The following is a 24,741-nucleotide window of genomic DNA, read 5'->3' as shown; positions in this document are numbered from 1 at the left end:
CCCCGCACCCCGCCCCAGCTTCCTTCTCACGACACAGATGTTACTGAGCTTTCCTCAGCCGTGACACTGGGTCTCTTTTCTTGCCCCCTCCCGCAGACCCGTAGGCTGTCCGGGTTGGGCCCGAGCAGCGGAGGCTGCGGGGCCGCGGACGCTTTGTGCCGGCGGGATATGTGCGTGGGAAAGGTGGAGCGGCAGTGCCTCGTTCTCTGTTCCCTGCGGGACGCTCCTCCGCAAGCGAGCGATCAACGGCTTTTCCCGCAGACGCGGTGAGTAACGGTGCCGCGACTCGATCGAGTCGTTAGAAGGCAGGCAGCGTCGCCGCCACCCGCGGCATGCCGCGCCCGGGGCCACCGCTGCGCCCTTCCCGCGTTTTTGTCCCCGGGCGCGTTCCGTAGCGCGTGTGGCGGAGACCCGAGCCCCTCCTCCTGCGGCTCGCGCCGCCGCGCGCTTGTGCGGGTGAGGGGGGGGGGGGGGGGGGAGAGGGGAGCGCGCCCGCGCGCGCACGCCCCCGCGCCGCTGCCGCGCGCCCGGCCCGGCTCGGCGCGCAGCAGCTCGCAGGCGCCATGGCGGCCGCTCGCAGCGACATGGCGGAGCCGCAGGGGCTGCTTCCTGGCGAGGCGGCGGCCGCTGAGGAGGAGGAGGCTGCGGCTGCGTCCTCCTCGTCGCCTTCGTCCTCGGCGGCAGCGGCCGCGGCGGAGACGGAGGCTCTGCTGCTGTTGAACGGCGAGGCGGAGAGCATGTCGGAGCCGAGCCCGGAGAGCGCTAGCCAGGCCGGGGACGGGGAGGACGAAGATGAAGAGGAAGAGGAGGAGGAGGAAGAGGAGGGCGGCGAAGAGGAGGAGAGCAGCCTGGTGGGGAGTAGCAGCACGAGCAGCGGCTGCTGCAGCGACGAGACCCGCTCGCTAAGCCCCGGCGGCAGCAGCGAGGCCGACGCCAAGGAGGAGCCCAAGGGCCTCCGGGGCAGCCAGGAGGACGGGCTGGGCCGCGGCGGTGGAGGCGGCGGCGGGGGGAGCAGCTCTAGCAGCGTGTCCAGCGGCGGCGACGAGGGCTACGGCACCGGCGGCGGCGGCGGCAGTAGCAGCGGCAGCAGCTGCAGCGCCACGTCGGGGGGTCGGCGGGGCAGCCTGGAGATGTCCTCGGACGGGGAGCCCCTCAGCCGCATGGACTCAGAGGACAGGTCAGTTTCTCTGCTGGTAGCCGCCGCCCGTACCCTTCTTTGGCTTCTCTTCGGGGAGCTGGGGGTCCCGAGGCCGGCGGGCGCCATGTCCGGTCGCTTCCGCGCCTTGTAGCGCCGTGGGCTCAACAGCCTGCCCACCCTGCCGCAGCGGCGGCGGGGCCCCTTCCCCGGCCGCCTGCCGCTCCTCGTCCGCGCTCTTTCGGCCTTGGGGGCTGTCAGGGCGGCGGCAGGGGGCAGCCACAGGTTTCTCCGGCCAACTTGTGTCGGGCGGGGCGGGGGGCGGCCTGCAGCGAGCCCTCCGCCCCCGCCGCAGCTTTTGGTCCTCCAGGCCCCTTTCAGAAGCCTGCCCGCTGCTTTTGGGAGGAGGAGGGGACCCCCCTGCGGCCCGGCAGCGGGCGGCAGGCTGCGCGGGGGCTGCTGAGCCGCGGCCATCGCCGTTAGGCGCCTTATGGGGAGCCCCGGAGCGGTTCTCTTGCGATCCGAGCCCGGGGCGCTGCCTGGTTAGCAGGCGGTGTCTGATCGTCGCTTTCCTCGGATTTTTGTTTTTCTTTTCCCTAGGTTGTGCTTTTGGAGCGTTTTAGGCTTATATACTGTGCTAATAATGCACAGGTGGGGTGTACCAGAGCGTCGGGATGGGAAAGCATTTGTGGCTGTGCCAGCAGCGGGGTCTCTGCACTAGAGGCCCAAAGCCGAATGCTAACCTATTAAAACATAAGGGGAAATGAAGAGGGGGGCAATAGTAGTTTACGAAATAAAAAGGAGGCTAGCCTTTCCGTATTAGGTGTGCACAAGTAGTAAGCGTGCACGGTATTAAACCTCATTAATTTGAGATTCAAAGTTATCCATCGATGAATTCTGTGACAGTAAAGATTATATTTTTGTTGGTTTGGGGTTTTTTTTTGCATTTTAAAGGTGCACATCTCATTCTGCCAAGACTTCAGCTTGATTCTTGTGGAAAGGCACAAAATAAATCTCTTGCACGGTTGAACTCTGCCTTTCAGGTCCAGTTTGGCTTATGAAATCGAGCATTTGAAAGGACATAGTTTATGTTGTAGGTTTCCTGGATGGTTGTGTGCAATGACAGACTAAAAATACGTTGAAAAATGGATTCAAGAGCAGTCTTAAAATGCTGTAAATCTGTCTAATAGTTAGTCCTTTGAAATAGTTGGGGAAACTTGAGATAGGTTTTAATATTTCAGTTTAGCATTAAAAAGCATCAGACTTCTCTACTAGAGTTACAGCTAAGTAACATTTGCAGATTTCTTCTACTTTCAGTGTTAAGTGTGAAGAATTGCATGGTTTGGTCCAGAAATACACTTCCAATATGTGTTGTATCCAATACTGTTTAGCTATGCTATGGGTATATTTCAGAAGTGGGCCATCACTAGATATGACCTCATGTTTTAAAACCAACAAAACTCTCATGAGTCAGTTCTCTCAAACCTTGTAATTGGCCCAGAAGTGTTAAGAAAAAAAAAAATAAAAGGTCTTTGGCTTCTGTCTGATGTTTGACACTCATAAGAGTCAACTTGTGTGAGATGGAAAGAGGGATTTGGTGTCCAGGTGTCGTTTGTTTGCTTTTGCTTTTTGAAAAGCTGAGATTTTGTGAAATCATGTAAGTACAGGATAGACTTTGGGGAAAAACAGACATGTAATGGATTTTTGCAGTCATAGTTTCTTGTGTTTCATCAAATTAAAACTCAATCGAGTCCTCATCTTACCCGAGTGCCTGCCAGTTTGTGGGTCGAGGAAATAACAGCAATAACTTGGGGAGTTTTTCTGGAAGTACAGTGGAGTTGTGCCGTGCTTGTGCACTCCTGAGCTAGCACACTATTTTTCTTTGTCATTGTTCTCACGATTCTCTTGCTGTAGTCATACGGTTAAATCTGTGTGCATAGTCGTTGTTGCTTCTTTCCAGTGCCACTGCTGCAGACGCGGTTACGAGAGTGGGACTTGTTGTATTTGGTGGTTTTACTGTGCCTTGCTTGTAGTTTTTGCAAAGTTTTACCTAGAGCTGCCAGACTCAAAACTCGCAGTGCTGAGGGAATTTTCTGCTGTCATTTCCAAGTCTGTTGTGAGTTGAGCAGAAAAATAGCAGTATTACCAAGAGTGCTGTTTGTTATTCCTGATGATTGAAAACTTGATTTTGTGTGTCTCCTTGCTGCAGCGTGTTAGAATGCTGTATTTTTGCTCCGTGTAGTTCAAGTCACTTGCTTGACCTAGTGATCCAAATGATTGCTGCTGCTTGGAAGCCAGCCACAACATAATCTTGTGCCTTTTAGATGACCAGACAGACAAAGCGTTGCAAAAAGTAGGGGGAGGTATGCTAGGGAGTACACGAGGTGGGATGGTGAAATACCGGGGAAGAGCTGGTAACAGTGTATTTAGACTTAGAGATGGAGGCGCAGGTTTGTGATGATGTATTAAATCCTCAAAGACTTACACATTGATTTGATCACCTCTGCATTAAACTGTAAATTCTGCAACTAGTCTGTTCTTACTAGATATTCCATTAAGTAACAGACGTATCTATTAAGTAATGTGTTGTATGAAGTAGTGTGTTGTACAGTATTTCATGAGCTCTGCTGCCTGCCTGTCTGTGTCTTTGAGGTCCTAAGGAGCTTGGTGTCTTGTCTCGTTGCTTTTAAGTAAAATTACTTGGGGGAGGGAAGAGAGAAAAGGAAAGAGGTTGAACTAACGTTGTTGAATTTACAGTCCGTGGGCTGAGTGAGGGGAAGCCGGTAGAAGAGTGTATTTTGTTAAAAGATTCTCCTGCTGAAGGCAGGTTTGGTAACATTCAGATCATGCCCCTAGGCTTGGAATTTTTTTTGTTTCCTCTTTAGAAAATTTGAATAAGTAAGAGGGTGTGGTGAGAAGGCCTGAATTCCATGAGTGATCAAGTTCTTGTTTCCCGGTGTATGGTCTTTATAATTCTTTACAATTGCCAGTGTGTTGTCTCTTTGAGTTTGTTTGCTTGTTTTGGGTTTTGGTTTAGTGATTATAAAAATGCACTACAGATGAAGCAGCTGAACAGCAAAATCTTGCATATAGTCAAAATGTAACTGCTATTCAGCACCTTCTGTTACTAGTGCTGTGAATATGTCTGGAGAATATATACCAATAGAATAAATAACTTGGGGCATTACCGTAGGAAATTTGTAATTTATAACAAAACAAGAAGCACATAGCAGCATTGAATATCGATGTCCTGGAACTTCAGGTGAATTTTAACTAGCTCTTGCCACCTACTTGGTTAAAATACCTTTAACTTCCGTCCCCGCAAAAAAAAAAAAAAAAAAGCCAGAAACCAAAAAAGCAACCCCCAGATCTAGGATAAAGAGGTGGCGTTTTCACCCCGGTGATGGTCTTAACGAGAGTCGAGTGCAGTGAGCGCCTGGGAGTGGTAGGTGTTTCGTCGATGGCAGTAATTTCAGGAATTGGGCTAAGTTCCCACTACTGTGCTGAAGTTTGGAACTTCTGAGCAAGCTCTTACCAGCTGGCTCTACGGTAATAATAAGATGCATTAAAGTCTAATTATCCATCAGCTTTACAGTTAGAGCAAGGACTGTTATCAGCTGGTCATTTTCTCGTGCCTTTCTGTGATTTGGGACATGGGCTGAACGTCCCAGTGTGTTTCTCCAGAGTTCTCTGGAGCAGCTAGGCTTACTGCAGTGCTAAGAAGCACTTGACGGGACTTAAAAGAAAAAAATAGTGGTGAACTGCAAACACCGTAACCGAGTTTATCACTGGGCCACAGGTACTGCAGCTAGACTTCAGCAGATGAATGGATTCGGTTGTAAATTAGCTGATCTGAGTGCAGCGGAATTGCGTCTGCAGCTCACTGATGTGTTATTGCTGAACTACAGTATTTACCTGGAAACACTTAATAGTAGATTATTGATATGATGTAAGTATTGTTTACTGGAAAGTTTATTATGGAAGTGTACTTAAATCTGAAATAGTTTCCTTATCAGATTGTGAGTTGGAGAATAGTGGTAGGTCTTGCAACTGTAATAAGGCATTTACCAGAACTAGAAATAGTAAAGCTGTGTGAGGGGTTTTTCTCCTCACCCTTGTGAACTTAGGTTTCATCTTCTTGCTTTCACTGAGAAGTTACCCCTTGTCTTCTGTTCATACGTCATCCTTTCCCTTTTTGAGCAGTTTATCCTTCGCTCCCTTCTCGTACTGACTGGGCAAGAAGCCCTGCAAATACCCATTGTATCCGAAGCTGTTTTGCTGACTGTGGTCTAAGTGCCGATTGAGTAGCTGATAGGCCAAATGTAACAGCTTGTTGAGCCTGTGTAGTAGTCTCCCTCGGGCACAGCGCTAATTAATGCCCACCTTTTTCAATGAGTGGGCAGTTTTGCTGTAACTTGTAAGGCTTGCTTTTATTTTTGTAGCCTTTTCATGTTTACTGTTACCAACAGGATTGGTTTTGGGAGGGACCGACTCAGGGAATAGTCAACAACACTCAAGGAAACTTTTGGCTATCTTATTAGAGTATTAGAGTTGTAGACTACTTCTAGAAATGTTATTATTCTGTCGCCGTGTAGTAGGCAAGCAGTTGTGAAAACAGATGTTCAAAAAAGTTTTTCAGTAGTAAATACTTTTTTACTCTTAGGTTGTCGGATTTGTTTGTTTATTGAGTGTGAAAGGAAACAAACGAAGAGGCTGGAGGAGATTCAGACGTGGAAAATCCAGGATTTCGGCATTTTGCTTCTTTGTGGTTTTATTTTGTATAAAATTAAGTCCTCAATTTCTAATATGGGTGCTGATTTAAAAATACTAGTTATTTAAAAGTTTAGGTGTGGTCATTGTTTTTAAGCTCTTTAAATGAAAGCGTTTTCAAGGCTGATGAGGCAATGACATGTGGGTTGTATGAGTGATGTTTGTGAAGGCAGAAGGGTGAATTTGAAATACATGATCAGGAAGGCATATGGTGCTACTAGGTGTGCTTCGTCTATCCATGTGGCCAGATGCAAAAGCACTCCCGGCCTCTCTCTGCTACATGTTCTCACTTATGCCTATCCAGGAAGTGAAGATTCACTCATCAGCAGTTCTGTTGCTTAGTTTCTTTTTTCCCCGGAGTGTGTGTAATGTCGGTGTGTCAGTGGGCTGTACAGAAGGTTACCTGAGCTTCCAGAATTCTGCTGGACATTGCATTTTCAGCGGTTCTGGTTGCATTATTGTTGCTGCTGTTATTTGCTTTCAAATTACAAAATACACCCCTGATTTCTATAATGGTTATGTTCAAGCCTTTCTGGCACTGAGGGAAATAGCTTTTGATGGGAAGACAAAACAGCCCAGATATTTTGTATGGCAAGTGTCTTTTATTGTTGAAGCTGTTGGTTGCTATAATTGAGAGGTTAACATAAAGTCTTTTTGTGAACCAGATGAAGGAGTTTGGCATAATGAGCTGTTATTGTAGTAAGATGTAAATATACTTAATAGAATTTGAGAACAACTTTTTCCTGTTCTGTGTAAGAGATAAATGGTATTGCTTTTATGTTGGATTCATGCATCCACACAAGTCTGTGTGCGCTCTGTTTTCAGCTTGTGACATTGTTAAGTCTGATAAGTTCTGAGCATGAGGTTTGGTTGGTGAGTTGTTTCAGGGAATTTATTAGGCAGTAGTGGAAACAACTGTCTCAGTCATCTGTCATTTTTTTTCTTTAATTTTAAAGTATATTTCTCTTATTTCTCTCTCCCTCCCCCACACCCCTTTCCAGTTAAGTTAAACTGGATGTTGAATGCAGCCTGAAGATCCATATGGCAGAGATGTGACATCTTCTGTTTCTGCAATTGGTCATAGATAAAACTTCACTTGGTTTAGATGATGTGATGGAAATCATAATCACTCGAATCTGCACAGCACTCAGATGTGCACAGCTTTCCAATAACTTTGATGTATTTGCATCTCTTCTTTGGAAAACACTGTCTAATTAGAGGATAATGGTGGAGGAATGAGCAGTATGGAGATACACCTAGAACCCATTCTGTTGGGGTAACAGCAATCTGTTATTGAATAGAGAAGGGGGGAAATTGCCTAAAAGGAAGCATTTGAGATGGGAATAGAGGTTTCTGGCAAGGTGAAGACCAGAGGTACACACAGAAAACTTTTTGTGTGATAGGGAGTGAGATGTGTCTAACAGGCGAGGAAAAGGCAAGAGATTAAGTGAAAATTTGGTGCCTACTGCAAGAAACTAAGTAATTGCAGGGAATCCTTGAAGCAGGTTGGGGCTCTAGTCTCTAGTCAACTTGCACAGGAGAAAGAAACAGAAGAGAATAAGGAACCTCATTGTGTGAACAGGGAGTATTGGCCACTCTCCCTGCTGCTATTAAAAAAATACGGTGGCATGACTTGCAGAAAACCAAAAGTGGTACTTATAGAAGATTCTTTGAGGTGGAGGTTTCTTTGTTTTGTTATCTAACTATATAAACTGGTTAGCTGGTACCTTTTAATACCTCAGTATGCATACTATCCAGAGTTGTTCATGTTTAGAAAGTGCAAGTGTTCAAATAACTTTGTTTTACAAAATTAAATGTAAATATTCCATGCTACACACCCAGATTGTGATTCTGCAAGATCAAAACCTTACAAACATTTGGGGAAAAATGTGAAGCCTCTCATTCAGATGATGTGCCTTTTTGTTTCCCCTTGTGGTAAAATGCATGAAAAAATGAAAAAAAGACCTGGGATTTCTTTTCCCATATCTAATTTTCTTCTCTATGCTACAGTTTACGGTCTTAAATATCTTATGCTAAGCTTGAGGTGCTAATGTTTAAGGGATACTTTATGTAATACAAGATTACTTGAGATGTATGCAGAGATACTCAACTGTTAGAAAACAAAAGATTAGTTATTGTCTTGGAAGTCCTGTTGTCATACAGATGCACTGTAGAAAGGTGCTGGAATTCAATCCACTTGTGTAGTATCAAAGGGAGCAAACCAAACCTGAGTTGTGTGGAGACCTGTAAAAGACAAGCTATCCTGCGTGCATGTTAGTGTCGTTTGCTAAATATACTTCAACTCATTAAGAATATAGCATAACAAATCTCCACTTAATGTTGTTCCATGCAGCATGTTTTACAAATTTCTAGTTCTCCTGTAAAATTGCTCTACACTCCTCTGATTATTAGTGTTTGTGTTGTAACCACAACTTAGATTCCAAATACAAAAAAAAACCTCTTAAAGGGGCAAAGAAAATGCTTCCTTATATACACAGTAAACAGAGGAACAATTTATTTGGCTTTTCCATTTGAGATAGAATTTTGGCATGTGTTGAAGCAGGCTTCCTTAGGCTAATTTGCATGCCAAATTGTAGATTAGACTATTTGTACAAGTAGTAGTTAATTCAGTGTCCAGCAGAAAAGGAATCAGACCTTAATTTGTAACTCTTCTATTATGAATTGAGTGAATTAGTGGCGTTTTTCTTTGTTGGTTTCTCTGCTTTTGATGCTGGCTTAGTACTTGAAGCAGTAACTATTCACTGAGATATGAATAAGCAAGGCTGCTGCTTTGTACAAGGCCATGTTTTCTATGTTGTTTTATTTTCTAGTAAATTGGACCTAACATGATGGTAATTGAAAGAAGGGGATCTTTAGGTCTTCTCTTGGAGTTTTACATCTTCGATTGTTTTATCTTCTGCTTGTTTTCTGAGTTCTTTTGTTCTAGGGGTGGGGGTGAGAGAAGCTATCCGAAGTATGGGAGAATGGGAGGTGGTAGTTACAAGCAGTGAAATCTTTGACACCATGCTTGAAGGAGATGAACTTCCATTGCTGATTAGACTATTTCTTCCTGACAACGGTTCAAAAAGAAAAATTAGTTGTGGCAGTACTTTAATCACTAAATGACTTTCTTCTGTGCTTCTTTTAAGCTGGACTAGTAAACAGACTGCTTTATTAGTGAAGATTGGAAATTCTGAACCACTTGTTGCTTTTCCCTAACTTTCCAAGGAAATTACCAAGGTGAAGATGAAGTGGTTCCCAGAAATGAAAGTCAGTTGTATTTGTGTCTTTAAGGCGGAACCACTCGCAGTTTCTTGATTTGTGTAATCCTTTTGCATATGTAGTCTTTGTTGTGTCATGTCACAGGGCGTGCACATTTAATCAGCTCTACTCCCTTACCTTCTGATGTTTTGGCATTCCAAGCTTTATTGTGTTACCTGTTTCCTCTGTGTGCAACAAATCTGGAGACAGACTGAATTCGTGTTATGTAAACAATGCAAGCCCAACTATTCTAGGGCTAAGAATCTAAATAGTCTGAGCGATCCAGGAGAGTAGAAACAGCTCTGGAGAGATGATGATTCATAACATGGATTTTCAGCAGTGTTTTGTTTCCTGTGTGTGGTTGTTATTTTAAGTTCATTTGATTCTTCTCTCTCCAAGAGCTCTTCGGTCTTCTGCTCATTTTGTATTATCAGTTGGAAATGTTTACAGTGTTACTCCCTTTTTAGGTATTTATACCTAATCTAGACATAGCTTTACTCCAAAATAAGCTGCTGCTTCAAAAGGAGCTTCAAACTTTTAAAAGTCATCACATGGTATGCTGTTAAAAAATTCTCACCCTTGATTTTTTGGGGGTTTTGTGTGTGTGGTGTTTTGGTTTCCTCCCTCCCCACACACTATGTTGGTTGGTAGTCATACAGTTATGTAGCTGTGTAATAAAGAGGTTTGCAGACATGTTTTTAAGATTGACTGATTAATACTCTTAGAGTAGGTTTAATTTAAAAAGAAAATCCAACAAGAAAACCATTCCTATCGCAAGCACAAGTGCTTCTGAGGAAGTGGGCATTCAGATCATGTACTCCTGGAAGTCTTGATCTTTTTCCTTTAGAACTTGCCTTAATGTTGCCTTACTTAAAGGTATCCAGAAACCTGATGGTGCTGCTGGAAAATGCTAGATCACCAAACACTGCTATTTCCCTTTTCTATCTCTCTTAACTTTTTCATGTTCTATCTCTTACTTGCTGGGTTAATTCTCCCTCACTTTGACGAAGTTACTTCACTAACATATACCTATCCTGTTTTTTCTCCCTTGCCATGGAGTCCATTGTGTTGTCTGATACCCAGGGGTCATTGTGGGTAGAAGCTGCAAGAGCAGATGCGAATGGAGGATACTGCCTCTGAAACACAGTGGTGGAGTTTGACTTCACATAGGTCTCGCTTATTGTTTTGACCCAGGTATTCTAATTGCTTATTGCCATGTGAATTATCTTTCTCTTTGGCAACCATCCTGCAGTCTGGTTTTGTTTTGATAGTGCATGCACTATTTTTTTCTTTCTTCTTACTAGTAGTATATTTTCCCACATTCACAAGCTGATCATCATCAGTCATTAAATTATTTTGGGTACTCTTGTGTAGTGGTTTACTCAGTAAAAGAAATAAAAAGCCTAAACCTTAAAATCCGTGGGTAGCTGAAGTTATATTCTGTTTACTTTGAAGATCCTCTCTGGATCATTTGCTGACTAGATGAAAAGAAACTATAGGAGCTCTAAGGCATTATATCATTTTGCATGCCACAGCTGAACTACATCCATTAAAATAAGGCAGACTATTTTGCTTGTGAAACATAGATGTTTGATTTGGGGCACTAAAAATGGAAGTCATGGAAATTTAATATAGGACTAATATATTTGTTACCAGTGCACATTTGTCATAAAATAGCAAATTCACCAAAGATGGGGAGAGGAATAAAAAAGAGCAGGCAGTTGTTAAACTTTCTGCTTGGTGGCTGTCTCCTAAAGTTTGCTTACGTTCTGTGAACTCTTCATTTTTCTTAGGCTCTGCTTTAAATTGACACAGTTATTTGGTGTGCATGAAACAAATATTAATTTAAATCTGTTTGAACACCTGTGTGTAGTTGCCTTGAGCCCTGCATTTCATTTTGTACCAGTACCCTCATGTTCTGCTAATAAACCTCATAAGGAGTTAGGCATTAAAGTTTGCTTAATATTTACTGAGGATTGGCAAAAGTTAAATCTTAGTATGGAAATGTAAATTGATTCTTCTGCTTTCACTTAGGAGCCAGTGTAGTGTTTCTGTTATTAATCAGTTGTATCGGGTTCGATCGTACCACTGAAATTGTTAGATCCAAGAAATGGCATTTGTCCTACTTCAGTTTTTGTCAGCCTTGGTCTACACTTAGTATTGGTGGGTGGAACAGTGGCTTTCATGTTTGGAAGTGGTGGAGTTTGTATTGGTGGGTGGAACAGTGGCTTTTGTGTTTGGGAGTGATGGAGTTTATAAAGACATTCCTAGGACTGAGCTTCCTATCAGTGATGGAAACTCAGGGATGAGTAATCTGTTTTGCTTGACTATTGGAGTAGCATTGGGAAGTAGTGAGTGTCTTACTCAAATGCACTTGGAAGTTGGTGGCCTCAAACTGTACTGCTGCTGTGTCCTGTTGCTTTTGCAGAACTAGTTCATTGGCCAGAGCTGTACACCAAAGTTTTCCGCTCCTTCTCTGGAAAGCAAATGAATAATGGGGAAATTCGTGAAGTTTTTGTTTTCACTCTGAAACTTCTCAGTAAAATGAAATTAATGAAGTGTCTGGGCATGTCAGTTGGCATATTATTCATTAGAGCTTTGTTCTATTTCAGTGTGGCATTTGTAATTGAATGATTGAAATTGATGCTGTTTATTTTCTTTTGGGATGAGTACCTGGTTGTGATTTAGTCTTCCACCTGGTAAAAACTTTTCTGTGGGATACTAGATTTTAACCCTTGAAGTTGCTACGAGGACTGACTGTCATTGACAGTGTTTCCATTATTCTGTGTTTGCTTTATCTGGACCTTACAGTTAACTTTTCTTTCTCAAGCTTCCCTCATAGGGATTGGAACAGTGCAGCTGAAGGTCCATGTGGAAATGGCAGGGTGATTCCCTGACTAGCAAAAGCTAAAGAAACTAGCAGAGGGGTTTTGTGTTTTTTTTTTTTTTCTTTTTTTTTTCTTGGGTTTGTTTTTGTTGTTAATTCTTAAAATAGTCGCCTCTTTCCAGTGGGGTTTGTAATATTTGGAGTTAGGAGTGTTAATTATACTCTCCATCTAATTGGAGACAATATTTATGTGGATTTCATGCTTTAGGATTAGATTGTCACTGTGTGCTTTAGACGAAGCTGTTTCTGAAGATTCCTCACTTGAACTGTAGTATGCAGCTTGGTGTCTGCTCAGTAGTGTTCATTTTATTGATTGAAGGGAGTGTTCCCTGAGATCTCTGCTCATTTTTAATCTGATGCTATACAAGGTGAGGTTATTTGTTACAGAATCTGTCACAGTTGTTTCTCTTGATGCTAGCTGAAATCAACTGGGTCCTTTGCTTACCCACCAAGCATTTGGGGACTGGAAGCTAAGCGTTCTCGGTGGAGGTACTGTAACTCTGAAATAAGCTCCTGTTGATCAGACTGAAGTAGTGCTTGTTGACCCTCAAGGGCATGGTATAAGGCCCATCTGTTACGTCTGAATTTTGCCTAAGGGAAGGTTACTTCAGTTAGGGTCTAGAGGGAGTGTGTTTAGCAGACATTAAAAGTATAATAGCAAATTGATTGGGCTTTTGTGCATGTGTTCTGTGCCTGGCTGTGCTATTTCTTCAAGTGGACAGTTGGTAATGGGGCTTTGTGGAAAGCAAAAATGAAATTATGCCATTCTGCTTTTGTGCTTAGTTGATTTTCCTTCTAGACTCCTATTCTCTGTTGTTCTGGAAGATTAGCAAAACAAGGAAAAGAAAAAAAGATGGGGCTTTCCATTAATTAAATTCAATGGAAGGGATTACTTGCAGTAGTGAGGAAATTGATCTCCTTGGAGAGCCAAGTGTGTGTCAAGAATGATGTGTGTTACACCATATAATGCTTGTTATATTTTCGTTCATGTTTAACTCTACACAAGAGTTGGGGCCCAAACATGCACATGGTAAAGTGTGGTTTGAAATTTGTGCATTTCACCTGAGGAGTAATTGGGAATTCTTTTGCCCTTCCTCGTAGAACATACTCATTTGCATGATTTCAACAGTAGCTTAATTTTGCTCAAATCCATAGAGGAAAAGAATAATCCAGGAATTAAAATGCTTTTTTTCAGCTCTCTGTAAAGTGCAGATGTCTTGCAGCTTCTGCTGGGTTTGTAGCTATCATTTTTTATTTGGGTGTCAGAATTGTTTTTAAATCCAGCCTGGACTGAATTTCACCATCCAGACACCTCGGATTTCACATGTGTAGATTGTGCAGATACTAAGCTTTTAATATGGAGATGATGCTAAAAAACTCTTAATTATCTTGGCTATGAAGATGTATTATTTCTAGCTAAAGGTAAAGTAGGTACAGGTAAAAATAAGACCTGGAAGAGTGCCTTTGAGGTAATGGTTCCTCTATATAAGCTGGTATTAATATTGTGGCTTAATGAATATGCTGTTCTACAGTATCATGTCAGAGCTGCTGATCTCTTAGTAGAGGGAGAAAATGTAGGAGGGAAAAGGTCTGACTCTTCAGAGAAGATGAAGTGTTTTCAGTTCTACCTTGCTGCGTCTGGAAGGCGTTGTTGGCCAGTGTTTGCAGACTTGCTAAAATGAGGTGTGGGCTTAGTAACTTATTTTTCAGAGGCATTCAGTTCTTGCCTCTAGAGCTGTAATTTTTCCTTCAAGTTGATTCTGGTGCTGGGATTAGGATGCAAGTAGAGAATAACATAAGCTCTTAGACTGTGTTGTGCTTGCTGTAACAGTTTTAAATTTTAGTAATTAGTCTTTTGAATGGTGCTTCTTAAAAAACATCTATTGTATATGCAGGTTCTCTCCAGCAGTGACTGTTTTTGATGCTCTATTGTTTGGGATGACCCCTGAGTTGAACTCTCCGAAACTCAAATGTCTGATGTTCTTCATCAGGCTATGGTCTATAGATCTATTACAATGGAATTGAAGCCTGCTTGTGGCTTGGGAGCAAACCCGGACCTGCCTGTCACTAGCAATAGGGGAATGCCACAGATGCTTAAGTTCTACTTGTGTCATTCTGCTTTGATAGTGGCAGTCAGGATTTAAAAAGATCTACTGGCTAGGGGAAAAAAAGCATAGAAAAAGGCAGAAAAAATTAACTTAGCTAAAAAAGTCTTTGTTTTGTTATCAGTAGTTTGCCAAAATCTGTTTTCCTTGCTTTGTTCAACTTTCTGCATGTTGATAAACATTAGTACTTTTCCACTTGTAGACTGTGAATTTCAGATGAGAAAGCAAAAGAATGTAATTTCCATTATTACCTTCCCTTTGCTGAGGACTTTTCCCTCTTATAGATCATTCCAAGCAGAGAGGAAGTCAGGTTGCATTGCAAAGTCCCAGTCATAACCTGACAGATACACAGACATGATTTTAATATCCCAGCCCTTCTTGGGGGCTTTTTTGGTCGGGATAGGACTCGAGTGGAGTAGATAAGGTGGTGGGACTGTGTGCACACATCATCCCAAGAAAAGAAAGAGTGGGTTAGTCAGCAGGTCTAGGGAAAAGCGTTGCCCTTGAGTCTTCACAAACGTAGCAGTAGCCGCCACATCTCTGACCATAAAACTTACCATCACCTTTCCACTTCATCTTGAAATGGCAGGTCAGGAGGGTAAGAGGTCTCCCAAGTCGTTGTGTTGTGCGACGCTATATGCACACGCCAGCCTTGTCTCCAGAAAGCCTTCTGACGCTCTGTCTGCTTGTGGAAGACTAGAGAAAGCTTACACGTGCTTAAACTGGGCAGGGCAGCATGATTAGGAGGAACGGGTTTGCAAGTCTTTCACTGGTTCTCTTGCAGCCTTACCTTTCCTGGGTGGCACAGAACTTGATAAGTGAGAAAGGCAGAGGCTAGTTCTCAAGACCGTGAGGTGTCTGATCACCTGAAATGCATTGGCAGGACAGAAGAGGAAAAGAAATACATTTTCATTTAACAGGTTGTTTTTAGAGAAGAAATGTATCAAGGCAGTGAGTTTCAGGCATTTTGACAGAGCCTGTCAAAAGAAACGTTAAAAAGATGGTTCCTGCAAGGAGGTTGTAGTGAGGCTGAGTGCTTCTAGCCTCCTTGGTGGTGTTTTGAGAATGACATGATGTAGAAGCTCAGACCAACAGTAAGTAGCTTAAAAGTAGGAGATGCTACTTAAAATATTTATCATGTGCTGTGCTTTGGTACCTTTTGGTTGTCGAAGGTTAGGATTGTTAACCACATGAAGTGGTGTCAGGCAGCTGTTTTGTGAGGGCTGTATCTGCAGTGCTTCGCCATCCTTGGTGAAGCAATCTTCTGTAGAATCGTAGATCTTTGTAACATCACTGCATGCCACAGAAGTGACCAGGCTGTGTGCCATCATGTGTAGTGCAAGCCTACTTCAGAGTGCTGGTTTTGGGCATACTGTGTTTGACCTGCCTGGGTGTGTTCCTCTGTGATCTGGTATAGGTGATCCTGCTCTGGTGGAGGTTGGACTGGATGATCTTTTGAGGTCCCTTGAGAGGCTGAGAGATTTGTTTTCTTCAATTTTGGGTAAGAAAGGCAGGGTTATTGCTGTTTTCAGTGATGTTACAGGGAGGCTTAGCAAAGGAGGAATCAGGAGGATAAGTCCCACAGCTGCCAGAGATGAGAGGCAATGGGCAGAAGTTGCAACACTGAGAATTCTGATGAGATGTTGGGAAATATTCCCTCTCTTCCACAACGAGATTAGTCAGACGTTGGAAGAATAGTCCAGAAAGGTAGCAGAAGCTCCAGCCTTTGGAAGCACTTCTTCACACCTCAACTGGAGCAGATGCAGGCAGGCTGATCCCCTGCTCTGTGAGCAGCGGCACGGTTTGAGTTGCGTGTGCTGCCCTTACACCGCGCTGCAGTCACGCTAGCTTCAAAAGTGAAAACGCTGACTGGAGCACAGTATTATGGGGTTTGAAGTTCAGGTTGCAACATGAGAGGCTTCCTGTTCCACTTGCTGCTTCTGGGTTCTGAGTCTTGGGTGTTGGCTCCTTCTGTAGGCGTGGCAGCGACACGAGTGGGAGTCAGGTAGCTCACTGCTGGCTTTCTGCTGCTTCTGTCCTGCATTCACTGCACTTCTGCAAGAAGGCCTAAGGTAGTCAGGCACTGTTCTATTAGGTGAATTGGATTATTAGCTAAGGTAAGTGTGCATTGTGATTATGTTTTATTAAACTCTCTTTCTAAACCCTGGCTTTTGCTGCTTTCCCCCTCACGTTTGTGTTGGGGAAGCAGGCAGGTTAGCCCTTGTGTTAACCTGCTACAAGTGGGAAGTTTGACTACCCGCCTGAGGTCGTTTCAAAGTTGAGCTGTTCTGTAGTGCTGTGACTTTGTGGAAGACGAAAACATAGAGGTCCTAAGAGGCACGGGGCAGATTCACAAGGTGAAAAAAGCTGTATTAGTACCTTTGCAGTATTTACTTAGTAAGAATATCCATTTGTCTCCCCACTATACCTGTCTTTGGAAAGAGCACGCTGCAGTTTTTTTCTGGTCTAATGTGACACTTGGCTGTGTATCTGCCAAGATCTGGAGCAGAACAGCTGATCAGAATGACCCCTGCTGGCCTCACGTTTCACTGCTTCTGGCTTCTGCGAGGAGTTCCATGAGTGCTAAAAAAACAGCGAACAAACGCTAGTCTAGACCATGCATGTGGTGGGTACCGTGCCGGGGCAGAAGTGAGAGTGCCTTACAGCTCCTGTGCAGCTTCGGGGCTGTATTTGAGGAACTGGGCTAGCTGTACCTCTGCCTGACCCAGCATGCCTTTTTGCTTCCCTTCCCTCTTCTGGGAAATAAAAACTAATGAATGGCTGATTAATGTGGCTTAAGCGGCTTTGGTAATCACATGAGAGTTAATTTTCTGACAAGTCAGCGAATGGGAAAATTTTCCATCTATTCCTTTTGTTGCTAATGTCCAGAAGTTACACCGTCGAGTAACAGTAGCTGTTTCCTGCCTGCACGTTTATTGTCGTTAAGGTAATGAACCTCAACAAACAGTAAGTTGGAGATTTTCTTTCCAACCTATCTAAATATGTCTGCAAGAAAACTCTAAAGAGCTACTGTTTTTATGTGTTCTGTTAAGGTGCAGCAAATACAAACCTGTGCTTTTTGTTCTGTCTTGTCTTGCAGCATAAGCAGCACTATTATGGACGTAGACAGCACAATTTCTAGTGGGCGTTCGACTCCAGTTATGATGAACGGACAGGGAGTTCCTGCCTCCTCTGCAAAGAGCATTGCTTATAACTGTTGCTGGGACCACTGTCATGCCTGCTTCAGCTCCAGCCCAGATTTGGCGGATCACATTCGCTCCATACACGTGGATGGTCAACGAGGAGGGGTTGGTGTTACTTTGTTTTCTCCTTCTCTCTTAGTTTCCAGTGTTTCACTCTTTACAGACAGTAGCAAATTTTACATTTTAAAGTGTCAGTTCCACAGCTAGTGGCAACTGAAGTTGGGCCTTACTCTGATATCATTCATTCACCTGTCTTTTGCAGAGTTCACTGAATTGGGTATTCTGTATTTTTTCTTGAATGTTTACCTTTAAGGATCTTCTGAGTTCTTGTTAAAAAGTTACCTGAGGTGACCAAGTGTTTCATAGGTGTGACAACTTCACAACATGGTGAAGCCGTTGGTATATCTTGAAGTGCTTGTATTTGGAATGAACTTTCTTAAAACTCTTGGCATATCTGCTACTATGTGTGAGTTAAGTCCTGTCTTGATCACATTCACAAATGGCAGCATACAGAATGTGTAACAGGGAAGATGTAAGGCTCTTGCTGCAACAGTCTGTAGTACTGGTGCCAAGTATGTCTTCAACATAATTGCATCTAGTACTTCAGTTTAAAATTGAGATGCATATGTACTCATGTGTCTTTCAGTTAAATGATGCCATTTCTGTTGGTCTCACAATTACAATGCTTTGAAATATCTTCCATCAGAGTAATTTGAACACTGTTCTTAACTGCCTGCCCCCCCGCTTCCCAAATTACCTGGGTGCCTGGAATATGTCATGTAAACTGCTTGTGCTTGATGTAAAGGTGATCTGTCTGCTTTTGGCACTGTGTTGTTGCGCTTTAGAATTGTTTTGGTTGGACAGAACAAGCAAACAAAACAGCTGGTGTTCAGCCCAGCCGCTGGCTGAACACCACCGTGCCCCAGAGCACCATGTTTACATGTGTTTTGAGCTTCTCCAGGGATGATGATTCCATCACCTCCCTGGGCAGCATGTTCTCATATCTGACCCTTCATTCAGTAAAGAACTATTTCCTAATGACCACTGTCAACCTCCCCTGGTGCCATTTCAGGCCATTCCCTCTCATGAGAAGAGACCAACTCCCACTTCACTGCAGCCTGCTTTCGAGTAGTTGTAGAGAGCAGTGGGGACTCCCTTTGGCCTCCTCCAGTCTGAACAGCCCCAGCTTTATCAGTTGCTCCTTGTAAAACTTGTTCCCTAGACCCTTCACCAGCTTCCTTGCACTTCTCTGGACGTGCTCCAGCAACTCAGTGCCCAAGACTGAACACAGTATTTGAGGTGCAACCTCGTCAGTGCCAAGTACTGGGGTATGGTCACTTCCCTACTCCTGCTATTCCTGATACAGGTCAGGATGTTTTTGGTCTTCTCGGCCACCAGAGCACACTGCTGGCGCGTAATCGGCTAGCTGTTGACCAGTAGCCCCAGGTCCTTTTCTGCTGGACAGCTTTCCATCTACTCTTCCCCAAGCCTGTAGCATTGCATGAGGGTTGTTGTGGCTCAGGTGCAGGACCCAGCATTTAGCCTTGTTGAATCTCATGTAGTTGACCTTGGCCCATTGATTCAGTCTGTCCAGTTACCCCTGCAGATTCTTCCTGTTGGAGATCAACACTTCCACCCAATTTGGTGTTGTCTGCAAGAGAGGTAGATTTCTTGGAGAGCTTGTATCACATCTTAGGCTAGAATAGTCATCATCCTTTGACTTTGTCCTGTCACTTCTCCAAAAAGAAAACATCAGACTAATAGTCTTTGAGTGCGTAGGAGATTTTAGTAAATTGTTAATTTGCATTATTTTTGTATGTAATCGTGTCACTGAGAGACTGACGTGACTTTGGTTTTATTTAGCTGATGTTTTCTGATGTGATTGAGCTTTCAGCTTCGTATTTGGTGATAATGCTTTCAGTTCCTGCTCTAAGCAGAATTGTCAGTCCATTGAGCAGACTCTAACCTCTCCTGGGGTGATTTTCTGCAGTTCTAGATGAAGCAGTGAAATGGATGGGACGTGTTGGGATTCTGGGGACTTCCACTTAACCAAATCTCCAGGGATTTTTTTTTCTATCCCATCCATGACCCTTTGCCATTTTTCTTTCATTTCTTAAACAGGGACTGGAAGATTTTTCAGGTTTCATCGTTTTTTTTTTTAGTACTCATGTTGACATTATTAGTATATATTTTTACTTAAATGTTAGCACTGTATTTGTCTTTCTGAAAGAGGAGGTTGTTGGAATCGCGAAGTGCCTGGCATTTAGTTCCCACTTAGCCATCTGGAGTAGGTTTATGGGAGGGGACTGGTCCAGCCTGTTTGTTCGCAGGGATTTGTCTGCCACCTGCTGGTGAGGGGTTAAAGTGGTATTAGAAATCTCATTGCTGTGGTTCCAGTTACATTTCAGATACTGCTTAACTAAAGAGACAAGAGAGTCGAAGGAAAGTGGCAGTTAGTAGCTGCTTTTCGAGGAATTAAGAGTAAGGTGATAAGCATTCTTGTGTGCTAGAATGTGTATTTTCAGACTAATACTCCAAACTAAACTAAATCGGTCCGTGTGGAGCCCGGTAAACTTTCTGACAAATAGGTTTGCTTCCCTCAGATTTCTTTCAGAAATATTTTGGGTTAAGCCATTTGATGAGGCTTCCCAAGAAGGTTCACTTGGACTTCTGGTGGATTGTTGTAAAATCAAGTGCTTGTTCTTTGGAGGAATTACATTTCCACAGTTAACTTCATGGTAATATTCTTTTGAGTACCCTGCAGTTGCTGATGGAACTATTGGGGCAGTTATGGAGATGCTTCAGAGCCAGGAATTTGAGAAATGCCAATTCTGTGGCTTCAGTGGAATCTCGAAAACCGAGGTGCAGCAAGCACCAAAGGCTTAGGGAGCTGGTCCTTATGTGTCAGTAGGCAATCACCAGTTATACAGACATAGAGAGTTTTCCACCTTTGTAGTGGTAAACTAGGCTATCTGTATGTTGTACAGTGAGTACTTAGGACTCCTGGGGCTGCTCTTTTGTTTTGGAAATACAGTCTTTTGAAGATTCAGGTTTTCAATCTCCAAAAGAGAACAAAACCCTCAAATCCAATTAGTTTCCTACAGTTCTGAAAACCTGTATTATGGACAATGCTATTCCTGGGGACTATTTTGCTGCTGCAGATTAGGGCTGTACCTCCCTTCACAGGCAGACCTGTTGAAAATGTAATGAAAGGCAAGTTCATTCATTGAGCTTCTTTTACTCTGTCAGTTTTAGAGAGAGACAATAAGAGGAGAAAGGCAGCATGAGTAAGTTCTGTTCCCTTTAATTCACTTCTGTGCATGCGACTGATGTGCACACTGGAATCACTAAACACCCAGGGATTTTGAATCCAGTGAGAAATTGTAGCTTTCTTCATCAGGAATTAGGTGTCAGGAGAATTTCAGTCTCTGCTATCTAAAACCATGCTGCAAAAAATAAAAGCTCAAAGTATTAACTGCTTGTGACTGTAAATGATTTTATTTCTCTATCTACTGCCCAGAAAATGTGAATTTGTTACTAACAGATATTCTGGCTCAGTATCTAAAGGATAAGTATATTGAATGCAAACAAACTACAGCGATGCTGTGGCTCTCAGTTGTGTTTTTCTGTAGAAGTATCTGTTTCTTGATATTTTTTCCAGTGACCTGCTATTTGAATGTGTGTGGTTGTAATTTACTTTGTCTTTGGTAAAATGTGAGAAGTGTGTTGCTAAGTAAAATGTTAATGTTCACATTTGGTTGGAAATACCTTATATTGTTGAAACAGGCTTCTTTGCTAATGTGCTTATTTTCTTTATGGTGGTTTGTTTGTTTGTTTTTTTTACTATTGCCTTTGACTTGTGTAAACTTACCAGGTTTTTACTCTATCAGGTGTTTGTTTGCTTGTGGAAAGGTTGCAAAGTATATAATACACCTTCAACAAGTCAAAGTTGGTTGCAGAGGCATATGCTAACACACAGTGGGGACAAACCTTTCAAGGTAAGATTCACTGTAAGGTTGGATCTCTTATTTTATGAGTGATGCTGTTTATTCTTCTCGATGCAGTATGTTAGTTGAAAAATACCATCACAGGAAGATCTCTTAAAAAGCATCCAGTGAGCTGAGCCTTCATCTTTGCTATAATTGTGCCCAAAGGTTCTGTTCTGTTATGGAAACCAGTGAAGAAAACGGTTATTGCTTCTCTATTTCCATGTCTTTTAATCTCTAAGTGGTAGGAGAGTGTAAGACTACTTAGTGCTGTGGTATTCTCCAGTTGAGCTGCTGACAACTTAACAGTGAGATATCTTTCCTCGTGCTTTACATTTCCACAGTAAACTTTAGATTATTCCTGATGGTGCACATTCTGTACTTGAGTAAGAGCTGGTTTTGTTAGCAGAATTCATTTGAAACACAGACAGGGACTATATGGTTAACCTCTCTGAGAGTAATAAGGAAGTCAGGAATACAGGACCGTTGAGCTGACTGTATTCCCTGCATAGTATTTTCTAACTTTCTCTTTCTTTCTCCCCCTAATCTGTACCTGCAATTCTAGGTATAGTAGTGTTTATCATTCCCATATCCACCAATCCGTTATTAATGAGTTGCTTCATCCTCTTATGGATACAGTTGGGGCAGTTCATAGCTGTCAGTCCTGGATCACTTTATGGTAAGTCCCACCCACACTACTTCAGACTGAAGTTCTCCTTCCATGTAGGATATGAAAATGACTTAGAGGTTGGTTGTATTTTTAACTCTAGGTAGCGTTTTATGTCTTCTATCCTCTACCCCCAACCTCACCAAGCTTTAGTCACTGTTTCTTCTCTTCTCTTTTCTCTTTATTCTCAGGTAATATCTCCTCTTTTCTAAATTAAAAAAAAAGGTATTATTATTTTATTTTAGGGCATCTCTTTCTCAGAAGTACTTTTCCACAGTAGTAATGTTTTCCAGAAGTTAAACATTTTGCACAACTTGTAACGGTAGTGATAATGGAAAACTAAACTAAACTTAAAACCTAGAGAGTAAAAATAGTGCATTGCATGTTAAGAAGTTTTATAATAAAGGTTAGACATTTTTCCATACTGAAATGTGTAGTTTAGTCTGAAAGCTTCTGACTGAGAAAATGAATAACAACAGGAAAGAAACTGTTGAGATTATCATAAACTTTGTTTCCAGAAGTAAATTTAGTGTGCTCTTGAAGGCAAAGCATAAATATCATAGATCCCTGAGAGCTTGCAGATATGACTGTTCTAGTAACTGGTCTAATCTGAAGTGCTAACTCCTGAAGATAACTAGGAACACCCAATCATCTGAGGAAACTTGTATCTTACATTTACTAATTTTTGAATGGAGTGCTTTATACACCTTGAGGCATAACAGCAAGTAGGCTCAGTTGTGTACTTATTTGCTCTAGATCAAAGAAACTCAGATTTAGAAACACTGGTTTTCAAAGAGGGGTGGGCATAGTTTAGAAATGCCAGCAGTTCTTTTGAGTCTGTTGAACTTGCATAGCAAAGTCAGTACAAGCTGGTATCCCAAATTTTTGGCTAGGCTGGCTACAGCTAGAGCCCTAAAATTGAAAACAGTTAATTGTGGTAATAATCATATTGTGTTAAATATGTTACTATGTTACCAGCTGCTTTTCTGTGCTTTCTGGTCACACTAAGAGAAAGAACAAAATGCAGGCTAGGACTGCAGCAGTTAATCATCACGGCTCAATGTGTGTCGCTTCAGCATTCTTTTCCTACTGTTGCCTTTAGTCCCTCTGTTTGTTTTTTATCTCTGTATTTCTCAATCTGTTCCTGGGGGCTTTGAATGGAGGATAATTGGGGTCTGAGTAGAATTTCGTAACATCTTTTGTTCTCCTGTCATTTATGCTGAATATAGGCTAAGGGTCTCACATGAGATGGCCACGTGTGTTAAGTGTCTGTGATAGCAACCCAGTCATTAACTAGCCCCTTTTCCTTGCTTGCTGCTTTTCTTATACGAGCCTTTGAAATGTATTGTTTGATACAAAAGCACTTAAGAAAGCATTGGATACTAGTATGGATCAGTCCAGGAACAGCCGTTGCTGGTTGTGTTATGGCAGTCATTCAAAAACAAGAGGAAACGTTTGTTTGGTGCATTTAGCACCATACAGAATCTCCCACCTTTTAGGAAAAGCCACTTTTTTTTTTCAAGTCAGAGTTGGATTGAAGTACTTGGTGATTACTACAGTCAGTGTATTTCCCAAAACCTAAGCCTGGAATTTCTGCTGTGTCGTGGAAATATGCTCGAGTTTTAGCATAAAAGCAAGGAGTCTGCTATTTTAGAGGACTGGTGAAAATATCTAGTCAGTCACTGTTCTGTTGGAGAAATAAGCCAGTGGCAGGATTTTTGAGGAAAGCTGTAAAAGGCAGTGATGGAAATAGCTGTATGCTGTTGACTGAAGAGCTGCTGCTAAGGGTGTTTAAGAAAGGCAAAGAATTTAAGTAGGAAATTGACAAAACCATGGCAAATAGGCTTTTGTCCAGGTAAACGAGCATGATCATCTTAGATATATGGCAGGTTGCTATGTTCTGGCATTTCTAGCCGAAAGAGGAGGCAAAGGTGTTATTTTAATTGAAAGGCAGTTGAAGACTGTCTCAGGCATAAAGCTGTCCTTTGCATAGAACTACTCCACTGAAGAGTCCCTGTTCTGCCACCCTTTTGCTTGCAAATGGATTCCCTTTATGTAGTTGCCCGTTTCATGGTTAGTTACCAATACACACAACGTTGTCCTTTGAGTGAAAAACTGTTTTCAGCTGCAGCTGATCAGCTGTGCTTTCCTGTTAAAAGTTCTTTGTGGATATACTTGCCCCTCCCATGCATTCATATAATCTGTGTGGCTGTAGTTCATTTAGCACAGAAATCAACCCACTCTAGAATTACAGTGGCAAAATGTTTCATATTTTTTTTGTGTCTCCTGTTGTTTCTGTTTGTGTTCTTTAGCATATCTCACTCAGCATTAATGTTTTAATACCTGTGTCACAGAAAAGATAAATTGCCTTATGGATACCTGGTTTTGAGACCTTCGTTATCATAGCTCCATTTTTATGTGGGGCATTTTCCTGGTAGTGGTGTGCAGCTCATAAGATTGATACCATTTTACCTAAGTAATCTGCTGAGCAAAGCAAAAAGATAGGCTAGCTTGTCAGGTAGGAGTCAGGGCCTCAGTTCTCTACTGCTTTTCTGTTTATTCCATTCTTTTTTTCCCTACATTTTTAATACTTAATACTAGTGGCCTCAGGTTTCACAGAATCACAGAACATACAAGTTGGAAAAGATCCTCGAGATCACCAAGTCCAATTGAGAACCCTACTCTACAAGGTTCACCCTAAACCATATCCTCAAGCACCACATCCAA

At 42.6% G+C, this 24,741-nt stretch overlaps 1 protein-coding gene across 3 annotated transcripts in view; it reads left to right on the top strand.

Moving 5' to 3' along the window:
* The first annotated feature begins 539 nt into the window (after window positions 1-539).
* AEBP2 (AE binding protein 2) overlaps window positions 540-24,741 on the top strand; it is a 45,975-nt gene continuing 21,773 nt past the window's right edge. For all 3 annotated transcript variants that reach the window (XM_064155563.1, XM_064155562.1, XM_064155561.1), the window contains exons 1-3: window positions 540-1,177; window positions 17,259-17,466; window positions 21,252-21,359. In XM_064155563.1, coding sequence (XP_064011633.1) covers window positions 564-1,177; window positions 17,259-17,466; window positions 21,252-21,359 — 930 coding nt within the window. In that variant the 5' untranslated portion in view covers window positions 540-563. The remainder of the gene's footprint in view (window positions 1,178-17,258; window positions 17,467-21,251; window positions 21,360-24,741) is intronic.

The sequence above is a fragment of the Pogoniulus pusillus genome, chromosome 15, assembly GCF_015220805.1.
Source record: "Pogoniulus pusillus isolate bPogPus1 chromosome 15, bPogPus1.pri, whole genome shotgun sequence".
Classification (NCBI taxonomy): Eukaryota; Metazoa; Chordata; class Aves; order Piciformes; family Lybiidae; genus Pogoniulus; species Pogoniulus pusillus.
This window is presented reverse-complemented; position numbering and strand designations above follow the sequence as displayed.